At 36.4% G+C, this 12,125-nt stretch overlaps 1 protein-coding gene across 1 annotated transcript in view; it reads left to right on the top strand.

The window, feature by feature from the left end:
- LOC126362173 (gamma-1-syntrophin) overlaps positions 1–11,902 on the top strand; it is an 809,668-nt gene extending 797,766 nt beyond the window's left edge. Inside the window, exon 10 of the mRNA XM_050007857.1 lies at positions 11,194–11,902. Within this exon, the coding sequence (XP_049863814.1) occupies positions 11,194–11,301 (108 nt within the window). The 3' untranslated portion in view covers positions 11,302–11,902. The remainder of the gene's footprint in view (positions 1–11,193) is intronic.
- Positions 11,903–12,125: the final 223 nt, after the last annotated feature.

Genomic DNA, 12,125 nt, shown 5'->3' with positions numbered 1-12,125 from the left:
AGTCAAAACATTTTGCTTAACATCTATGACCACTCTGTCCTTATAAGGTTAAAGTGGCCAAAAACAGAACTGAAGCAAAAAAGAATTTGTTTATGATATGTGCAGATGAATAAGACTTTTTGTCACTGTGTATGAGTATAGGGTGGAATGATAATGAGATAAGCACATGGGTTGTTGAATATTTAGCTGGTATAGTATGTGGAATTGAAATCTTTGAACAAACATAAATGTTATGTAAAAGGGATGAATAAATGTCTTCTAATATATTGTGTTGCTGTGGGGTATCTGAAAAGTCATTTAACTCTTTGAGAAATGAGGCTGCATGTAAAAAATGTAATCTAGGATTAGACAAGGAGATTTCTTTCTTTCTTGGGCTCAAAGTCTCTCAGAAATTAAATGGAACATATCCATCACTGTGTTCCTGATCAAAGAAGTAGCTGATTTAACTTTAATATGCTTGTGTATAAAGGATAGTCCAGAACTATACAGACACCAGCGGTCTTGAACTGATATTCTGAAATAATGAGCCAATGGCCAGAAACAATCTTTCATGCAGTTTGAAGTCTTGAAAACTAATGTTTCAGAGGCACTTGTCGGTGAAAGGCTATTGTTTCTGCATCGATATTGGTGGCAGATGCCACCATGACAAAAATAGACAGTCCTCTCTTTTGCACCCACAGCCATTTTTTTCTATGGGCTTACATTAAGTCACTGTTGAAGAATCTGAAGAGGAATCTCTTGCCCACCAGACAACAGAGATATTGGAGAGAGTGAGGCACAATGTTGTGCACTGCTGTTGTGCATGTGTTGAGATTGGCAGGTATCATTTGCTGTTATGATTTCAAGTTGTTTATGTCAGTAGAGAATCAAATTTTCATTTTGAATCATAAAGTTTTTAGCTCAGATTTGATCCTACATCATCCGTATAGTTTTGACCCTCAAGGTTTGAGACATCCCCTTTAACTTTCCTTGTTATGTAATTTGTGTTGCCTGTTGTAGAAGCCTGTTCATTTTCTTTTATTATTCTTTAGTTTCATTTATTTTGCTGTAATTAAGATGAAAAATGAAACCAAAAGTTTCCCAGACCAGTAGCATCCCAAAAAGTAAATAAATATGCAGAATAACTGACAACCTTTCATACATATAAGGCATGATTTAGTCTACTAGTTATTTCTGTAATACGCTGCAAAAAGCTGATGTCATTAAAAGACCATTAGTTATGTTGTTGTGTGAACTCTTAACATAAATCCAAAAGTTACATCCAAACACTGTTTTTAGACAGAATATAAACTGAAACTGCAAAAACTCAGACAAGGCAGAATATCATTCTAATGTAAGATACAGAGGGAAAGGGTCTTCTATTACCTCACTAGCTTTTTTGCTTCAGTTTTAAATTGCAGAAGCCCAAGGCTCATTAATTGTCAATAGGTTCTATATCTAGGACAATTTAATTTGCTAACCAACACTTTTAAGCTTTAACTGTTTGTGTAGCTTCAATTAGACTCTAATTTTAAGCAGAACTGCACTGGACAAGTATTGGATCCATGTGATGGACTGAGATTAATGTTCTGCTTCAGATTTGTTTTTGAGCTACACAGTACTGAAACAACTAAAAATCGCAGTATGTCTGTAATTTCTCATAGATATAACAATCTTTATCTGTCGCTACCCCATTTCCCTCCATTCCACCTTCCATTACCTAGATCCTTTAGTGTATGTCCCATTAAACAGTCCCTTTTTGTGAGAGTTCCTTATAGACTTATTTCCTCCATTTCCTCCTCTAATCACTCTAGTATAATTTTATTTCATACTTTAAGAGCCCATTTGAATATTAAGATTCATCTGTAGCACAAGATTTAAATGCTGCCAGATTCTTCTTCTCCTGTTTTCCTGCTGTCCGCATTCTTGTCCGTATAATTCAAAGTTAATATGAGGGCCATTACAGAAGTCACAGCAACCATTTTTTGTCTCAAAAATAGTAACAAACTAAAAAGTTCTGAAAGCTGCAAGTGTCTCTAACCATCACATGTAAGGAGATGGATGAACTCACACTCCACCATAAAGATACAGCATGAGAAGAAGGATGAAACAAATTTTGTCATTTCAAACATGTTTTAACATCAGTTGCAATAGTATGCAATAGGTCATTGCAAAGTATACACCTTTCATCCAAGAATCCACAGTAACATGATGTGATGCTAGATGACATTCCTTTCCAGGAGAACGAAATGTGAAGAGAGATCACAGTATGAGCTGAGCAGCCATTCAGGATAGATGTTACCCACTAGAACAGTGCTCTTACATAAAGACTAACGTTCAGTGTGGAAGGAATGCATGAAAATGCCACAAGGAGCTTGTGAAAGTGGTTGGAAATGCTGCTCTACTGTACTGAATGGTAGCTCAGTGGGTAGATGCATTCAGGTATGGCAGAGCTGCAGTGTCCGACATGCACTGATCCAGCCAGCCTGTCAGTGTGTGTACATACTGTGCTTATACCCAGATCACCCAGTGCTTGGAGAATGACAGAAGATAGATGCTGAAGGAATTGCAGTCCCACACTAGTATTGAGAAGATAGAAATTACAAGATTTTACATAATGAGCTATACATGTGTAATGTTGCTGCAAAGTGGATGCCTCATGCGCTGAGTGAAGTGGAAGAGTGGACATATTAAGAAATTGGTTATGTGCATCTAGCATATTACAAGGAGGAGGGAGACAATTCACTTATGTGAATCATTGCCATAGATGAATTTAGGTCCAGGGCCTATCAGCCAGAACTGAAACACCTGTCTGTGGAATGGCATCATCCAGGACTACAATGTAGGCAGAGATTTCATCCCAATACCTCTCCTGTCAAGTTAATGGTCATCGTAACTTATGACATTAGAGGACTGATTTTGTGCCATTTCATCCCACATGGACAAACTGTTAATGCATTGTACTATTGTCACACTTTCCTGCACTGACACTTATGACAGGATGTTTGGGAGAAATGTCCTAAAAGTCTACACAATGAATTAATTCTTCAGGACAATGTGAGAGCCCATACATCAGCATTTGTATGGAATCTGCTCACACAATGTGGATGGAAAGTACAAGAGCATCCACTGTATTTGCTAGAATCACCATGTGATTATGACCTCAAGCAAAACTGGAAGAGCCATTGCATAGGATCCACTTTTGAACACATGAAGACACTGTCACAGCAGTGATGCACGAGATCTGATGATTTGGTCATGGGGGCAGCAAGAGTATTTGGCATCTTTGTTGCAGTTGACAGTACAACTTATTTAAAACAAAAAAAAAAAATTGTTTCACCTTTTTTCTTGTGTTGCAACATTATGGCAGCATGTTTGTTCATCCATCTCCTTACAAGTAATGTTTACATATGAACTATTGTTCCATTTGCATATTTTATAATTTTTAAATTCATTAGCATTTTTGAGATAAAAAAGTAGTTGCCATAACTTTTGCAATGATCCTGTTATTTGCTATCAGAACAGCTATGAAAAAAATGGAAAAAATGCCTTTTTTTGCCTCCACTAACCTGCTTATGACATCTCCACTGCCTCAGTCATCTAATCTTATGTCACTGATATGAAAATTCTTTTAAGTCTTCCAATACTGTAATCTCCTTCCGTAATATTTATTCTTAAACAATATTTTGTGTGGAATGTAGTACCCATTTCAGCAGGCTTTCCTTAATTTTAGCTATATTGTGAACTTTCATTCTGGTATCTGATCGCCTTGCACTTTCATACCTGTTGTAACTCTTTTCCCTTCTATTCAACCAACACGTCTAAGAAAGGCAACTTCTCATCTCCACTATAAATATTATATTTCACATAATTTATGGGCTGTTATGATACAATGAGCTCCTGGCTCCACTATAAATATTATATTTCACATAATTTATGGGCTGTTATGATACAATGAGCTCCTACAGGATCAAGGCTAGAAGAGGAGGTGGGTGGATGGTGTACATAATTGTCAGATCATGTAGCATCTTTTTCCATATGGCTATAATCCACAGAGTGGGGCATCAGGAGCTAGGTGGCCATGTGAATACAATGATTTTGTTTAGATAGGATACGACTGTGGAATATGAGCTTGAGAAGCGTGGTAAGTAGTATGGAAAGGAAATTTATCCTTTATATGAACTACAGGAGAGTTTCGTAATTCATTCTGGGTGATAATCAGGGTAGTATGTTATATGAGACAGTGTCTGTCATCTTTATACAATGACTGTCAATGCATTCCTTCCTCAAGTTCCTCATCAAACATGTCTACATTTCTCTTAAACAGTGCACTTTAGTTGTGATTGCGTAGGCATTCCCAAAGTAATTATTCTTGGTAGTCTCCTTGAGTTTGCTGCTGGATCCTAAAATCAAAGAGACTCAATATTTCAGCAACCCATCTGTTTACCCTTTTCAGGAGAGATGCTGTTGCTGGGTCAAAATGATAATTGATACAAGGACAGGAAACCAATGTCCTATGTAGGGCTCCACAATTGCTGCACCCTAGACAGTGCATGTGGTGCTACACTTTGTAGAACACTGATGCCAAGAATGTATCACACTCAAGAACTATTGTTAAACACTGGCTGCATGAATGAACATAGTGTTTTAACATGGAATAATACAGGGTTGCACATCCTGCTAAGAGGAAAGCTCTTGCTTCTATTAAACAAAGTTTTCTGCCAACTTCATTTCAATTGTCTCCTTACAAATATTGTCCTTGAAGATATGCATGCTGGCAATTAGCAGGGCCTCATTAAATGTTCTGCTGCCACAATTTTTTCAGGCTCTTGTAGCCTTATGTGATGGCAATGCTCCATGCACGTTCTGAACTGAGCGAATCAATCAGACAATGGAAGCCTTCCCACAAGGACATAGATTATTGTATATTCCAGGCTTCTTAAGTCCCAAATCATCACTGACAGTGCTGAGTTGTGACCTACTCTTGGCAGTGGGCAGAACACACTCTTAACACCAAATCTTCTCATAATTCATCAAATCTTAAAGGATAGACACCCAACATACTCCTGTGTTAGACTGTTTGTGTTAGAGATAGCATATGCTTCATGTACCAGAGTCCTAAGAAGAGCACTGTGTTAGTGCAGTGGGTGGAAAGTCATTGCATGCAGATATGAGGTGGTGTGTATTACTTTTCACAGGCATCTGGAAAGAAAACATGAAAAGGAAGGAAAACAAATACTGAGCCAGGGAATATGAAAGTTTCCATTAAATATACAGAAGTAATGATGAGTATAATAGTAAATATTCAAAGGATAGAATGTTAGTATTGAACTGCAGGCAAAAATGTACAAGTGAATGATGAGTTCTACATCACATTAAAAAATCTCACAATTCAGATTAAACAAAAAATGATGCAAGGAAGCATAACTGAAAATATATAAAACAATGGAACATGAAACATATTAAAAAAAGGACAAGAAAACATATTAAATACATAAACAAAAGATGAGAAAACATAAGAAGGCAGTATTTCCCAAAAAATGTTGATGTGGCAAGACAGTCATCATTAGGACATATAGAAGAAATTCAAATGAATTAAGAAAATGAGAGTGAAATATGTGTTGCTGGACAAACATCCAATTTACAATTTTGGAGTGGCTGTTGTTATGGTAGAATAAAATAGCAGAAATAATAAAAGAAATTACCCAAGTACCCTGCAACTACCTTCAATAACAAATCAACCATCTGGATATCTGCTGTGATAAATTTATTAGTGCTGATTCATTCATACTAAAAGTTAGTATTAAATAATGATAAAAATGTGCAAATAAATATCCACAAATTCTCACTTTTCACTTGGTCCATAACATACCATCATTCATTTTATGCTTTTCATATTAGCTCTCTTTAGTGTATAATTTTTGTAGCTTTTCTTTGTACCTTTTTATATTTCACTTCCTTCTCTCATTTTTGTGCATCAAAAGCTTATTGCTTTTTTTCAGATTACAGATCTCATTTATAGCTCAAAATCAGCTCCAGATCTTTAATAACAAACAGGAATGCAATCCTGGTTGTTACACCAACTGTAACTCTCAGTTTCTCAGTGGATGTGATTATCTTGCTTGATTTAGGATTTTAAGTGATTTTTAGTTCTCATTTTTATCTGCACATTGGCACTTGAGCTCATCCTACTTTATACTTAGCTTTCCAATTGTAGAAAGAATTTACATTACGTTCTGAAAGTACAAGATTTGTTGTGTACTTTCTCCATTCCTATATTTGTCAGCTCTGTACACATGTTCCCCTTAAGAAGCAGTTTTTCATTCTGGTGCATGTACATTTGTTTTTAACACAAATTGTACAAAAATTTTTCTAATTTTTCATACAACAAATTCTTTCTCTTCCTATGTTCCAGTCTATAGCAATCATGTTCATTGTCTGCTGAATTGTTTTCAATACTTATGTTTGTGCTACTTGGTTTACTGGTTTTAATTTGTAGAAAAGCCCTTCTCACATTATAGTTCCTCAGTTTGACACTGTCCACTGTACATTTATTTGAATTTTCATCTGATCTGTCATCACTGATTTATGATTAACTTCCACAGAACAATCCTGACATGTGACATTCATGTAACTGCTAGCTAGCACTGCAACATTTTGGAAAACATTATGCTGTAATCTCCATGATGTTAAGAGTTAAAAGATGAAGGGAGAACAGAGAAATAAAGAAAAAGGAAGGAAGCTTGAGGTTTAACATTCTGTTGATGGAGCAGTTGTTAGCAGATTTTCCAAGGGCAGAACAGGAAATAAGCTGCAGCCTTTCCAAAAGGACCATCCTAGCATGTGCCTGAAGTAGTTATGGGAAACAAGAGAAGATCTAAATCTTGATGGATGCATTGGTTATTTAAAAGCTGCTTTATCAAGTGTGAATTGAATTCCATAAGTATTACAGCAGCTCACTAGTGAAGTTGACACAGGAAAACCTGTAGCTCTAAACTAAATCAGTTATGGCTATTATCATGATTTACATTTTTCCAGTGCACAAGAAAGATATCTTTAAGCATTTGTTTCATGATATGCATACACATTAAAATAAAATTTGCTTATTTCCAGAACTCTTCAGTCTAGAAGTACATATATTAAACATGTGAAATAACTTAATGTTAAAAGTGGGGTTCTTTCCATTTTAATATTTGCTCAGAGGCATGTTATACATCTTTTTTTATTTTTTCTGAAAATTTCTAGCTATGTGTTGTCCACCTTGTGTCACCTTATGTTATCCATCCTTCTCAATTTTCTTGTCTACATTTCTGTGCAAGAAGTGCACATGTGAAACTACAGTTGCTTGTAATACCTTATTTTGTTCGATACTCGACACATTCGCTAAGGTGCTATTTAATTGCACTAATTACTCACATTCTAGGAGTAAATTTCCTTTTTTTATTTTACCTCACTTCATTTCAGTCAGTCTATCTCCCTTTTCAGAGTTGCTGCTGTATCCCACTATTCTGACAAAGCAAAGTCTATCTATTGTAACTTTAAAAATGTTAATTCTATGACCTCAGTTTCTAGTAATCATCTTAGGAACAATTCCTTAGTAAATATTTTATTTGGACTGATTTAGCTCCAAACCATTTTGCTTGTCAGCAAGCTATGCAGAAATCAAAACAGAAATCTCATTCCTGTGTGTATACTTTATGTTGCCTCTTCTGCAAACTCATGCCACTCATGTTTATTTCATTGTTATGCCTTCAGTGGTAATTTATCAGTTTGGTAATTGGAAGATCCTTTAGATTTTCAGAGAAAAATTGTTCGATAGTGATCACAAAGTATCTGATAAACTTAATTTTTATAATAAACAAAATAAACTGTTAGACTATACAGATACTGGGTGCAGTTAAAGAGCTCGAATACCTAAAATTGTGTAACCATGTTCATATTCGTATTGGGTCTCCAGCCAGAACTTAATGTCACCTTGACACAATATTTCGACTGTTCACCTGGCTGCCATCTTCAGGTGAGTGAGTTATCACACTGACTCACCAGAAGTTAGATCAAACCACACTATCGGCTCCTTTATACACCACCTGTAGGTCCACTATGGATGCACGAACATTACTGCCCTCTAGTGCAAAGTATGGCAGAGCACCTGTGGTGAAAACTCGTTGAAAAGCTTCTGCACGTTGTCACCACCAATGCACTACCTTACTTTGCACTAGAGGGCAGTTACATTTGTGCATGCACAGTAGACATACAGGCAGTGTATAAAGGAGCTGCCACTGCAGTTTGATTTCAGTTCCAGCAGGTAGTGCAACAGCTTACTCACCTGAAGATGGTGGCGACAGGGACTGCCCAGATATATTTTCTCAAGATGATGATATGTTTCAGCTGGAGACCTAGTATGAATATCATTACTTACTATGCCAGGAAAGTCTACAGAGCCACGAGCAACCGTGTTCATTGCTCTCGAGACATAAAGCATTCTTTGTTTATCTTCATTGATCTATAAACAACAATTTATGAGCATGTGTATAAATTCATGTTACAAACTTCTAGGCCTTGCAGAGGGAGCAAGTATATAATATTTTGAATAGGAATCCATGTCTGGAAACATACTATTTCCATTCTATGACAGTTTTAATTGAGATATGAAACATGTCCATGTCTGCTAAGGAAAGAGAAATGTCTCAGAGTTGCTCCTCATTGCACAAGAAATTGAAAAGACACCAGGTGTGATGTAGAGTATGTACCAGAACATACTTCATAGGTACAACATCTGTAAGAATGTTGGTGGCCACTAAATGAAGTTGCTGTTTTAAGGCATCAAGTTGATTTACTAGTAAATTTTGGATTGAGACTTCAAGGTAAATTTTTAAAATCCTTAGCTCACACACAGAATTTATTACACTGACATAATTGTGTAGGGAAGTTCCAGTAGAATGTAAATACTCTGGGAGTAGAGGAGACCACACATAGGAAAAGCAGCAGCATTGAGCTGTCGACAGGCAAACACACAAGAAAGGAAACTTGCTAGCTTTCCAAGTAATCCTTTCTTTAACTAGAGAACACATAAATATGCACGCGCAAGTGCACACACACACAACACACACACACACACACACACACACACACACACACACACACACACACACACACACACACACAATGCCAGCTGGATGCACAATCCAATGCTACATTGCAGGAATACTAGATTGAGGTGGAGTTATGTCAGGTGGGCAGGGAAAAGGAAAGGTGGGAGGCAGGAAGAGGAGGTGGGGTGGGTGTCCAGTAGCTCAGAGGGAGGCAGCTAGTTTGCTGGTTAGGAAAGCAGGAGGAAGGGGTGACAGGTGCATGGGATAGGCATGTGATGCACAGATGTCAGAACTAGTGGGGAGCAGCACATATTGAAGGTGACACAGGGATGTGAGTTGGGAGGAGTGATAGTTTGGGGTTAGGGAAAACTGTTGGATTGAGCGTATGGGGACACTGGGTTACTGTGGATTGAGACCAGGCTTTGCAATACATCCTTTGTTCCCACAACTGTTCTGGCCTCAATATCCAGTAAACCGCTGTCCCTACACCCTTCACTCAACAACATCCCCTTCTTCCATCCTACCACTCCTTCCCAACACACATCTACATGTCACCTTCAGTGTGAGCTGCTCCAAATTGGCTCAGATACCCATACATCACATGTCTTGCCTATGCACCTGCCACTCCTCCCTCCTGCATTCCTCGACAGGAATACAGCCACCTCCGTCAAAGACACTAGCCATCGGCCCTCACCTCCTCTTCTTGCCTCTCTCTCCTTTTCCCATCCACTCAACACAATCACCACCCTAACATAGTCCACCTGCCAGCACTGGCATTGTGCATCCAGCCAGTGCCATGTACAGGCACAGCTGATTCTGTGTGTGTGTGTGTGTGTGTGTGTGTGTGTGTGATTTTTGGCATGTATTCGTACTATAGCTCAAGATAGGATTACTCTGAAAGCAAGCAGCTTACCTTTACTGTGCGTGCCTATCAGCACCTCAATGCTTCTGCGTTTTGGTGGGTGGTCTCCTTTTACATTTTAATGACAATCATATTACACAGGCATTTTGTCAGTACGGTGTTTTCATGTAAAATAACAATGGAAATTCCTGGATGGAACAATAAGTAAAATAAGGGAAAAGCAACCACACATATATAATAGATCAATGCATGGAGCACGTAAACACATAACAGAAAACAGGTTTCACACTAGCTTTTGAACAACAGCTCTTTCTCTAGCACAAGCAAACATTCACATTTTCATATTGTCTCTCTTTACTTATCTGCAACTCCTGTCCATTCTTTATCCCTTAATATTTCTATACTTCCTTCTCTTCTACAGCACCTGTCTTCAAAACACACACCAAGTTTGTCTGATTCTGTGTGTGAATGAGATTACTTTCAGTAGCAAAAGAGCTATTGCTTAAAAATTAATGTGACTGCTGTTTTCTGTTATGTGTTTCTGTGATCCATCGACTGATCTAGTATAGGCAAGTGGTTCTCTTTCCTTTATTTTATATATTGCCATGTAAAACAGTAGATTTGTTGAAATAATGAACTGGAATTACACTAGATATATTAACAATGGATTTTACGACTAATTTACACACCCTATCTGTAAAAATTGGGTCATTTATTCAGTCCTAGTTCAAAAACATTAACATGAAGGAGACGTGAGAAAACATCTTTGTTACTTAGAAGATCAACATCTTTCTAAATAATTCTTATAATTCATTGACACACCCCTCGTGATATCATTTTGTATCCCCAGATCATTTACAAAAGTAGGAGAATGTAAAAAGATACTCTGTGTACGATTCTACTAATTATTACAATAAACAAAAAAAGTGGGAGAGGGGGTGTCGTGAAGGCTCTGCTCAGCGCATAGCTTATTTTATATAAATGTGAACAAATTACTAAATCATTAAAGAACATACATGCATGGTAGTAGAAACAGCAGTATAATGATCTATGTTAAGGATGTTATGTGTTATGGGAAACTTTGGAGGAAGGTTTTGTAGCATTGTATGTTGTACTACAGTACTTAATTTTATGTACATTAAGTTTTTTATTCTCGCTATTTGTCTTGCTCATTATTAAATATAATTTCAGAATACATACCATATGCTTTATATATTTTGTTTAAAGAAGTTAAAGCTATGTTTTTGGTTTTTGTTGCAGGAATTAGAAACATCAAATCTTCAGAGCCTGCTCTTTTGTATGCATGCATTTTTAACAGCTAAAGTAGCTTCAGTTGATCCAGCATTTCTGAGTTCAAAAACACCCTAGTCAGTTTTGTACAAAATAGATTAATTATTATAAATAAATGTACAGAAAATACCATAAGATAAATCAGTTTGTATATTGAAATACAAAAATAGTGAAATATATTGTTTGTAAATGTTAACATTGAGAAATGTGTCTATCTGAAAACAATACCTTTATAAATTTATAAATATATGTACATACAATCCTTGTTATATTGTTGTCTATACTTCTTACTTACAAAAGCAAAAAAAAAAATGTATTGTTTACTTTTGTGTCTCAATGAAATTATATATGAATTTATCACATGAGTCTCAAAACCAAAGGACAAGGGCCAAAACAAAGTTTAATCAGAAGCTTTAGATTATGAAAGAGTTTTTGGGATTTTATTTATGTATTTCAATTTATGAAATCAATACAGTTTTGGTGTACTTTTTACTACTTCATTCAAGAACTTTTTTGTAAATTGTAGCTGAAAAGAACAGACTGAAAGCGTTTCTCTGGCAGCAGCCAAGAAATAACAAACAAAAAACTTTTTAAATAATGCCTATTGTAAAAACTGCAAAACATATGTACTTCATAAAGATTTTAATGTTGTTGTTGATAAAGAGTAAGTTACAAACTGGCCAAGATTTCTTCCACTGTTTGAATGTAATTTGCTGCTCTGTGGGCACTACAAGACTGCATCTTTGTGTAAATGAGAATCAAATTCCCATTTTAGTGATGGACACATAATACCATTTGTAGTACCAGAGTAACTATCTCTAATACATGTTACAGCAATAATTAATATGAAAGTACATAACACAAATAATTAATGAAGTACTTTCTTGTATTTAATTTAAACT

The sequence above is a fragment of the Schistocerca gregaria genome, chromosome 1 (genome assembly GCF_023897955.1).
Source record: "Schistocerca gregaria isolate iqSchGreg1 chromosome 1, iqSchGreg1.2, whole genome shotgun sequence".
Lineage (NCBI taxonomy): Eukaryota > Metazoa > Arthropoda > Insecta > Orthoptera > Acrididae > Schistocerca > Schistocerca gregaria.
Note: the sequence above shows the minus strand (reverse complement) of the source record. Positions and strands in the feature narration are given on the sequence as shown.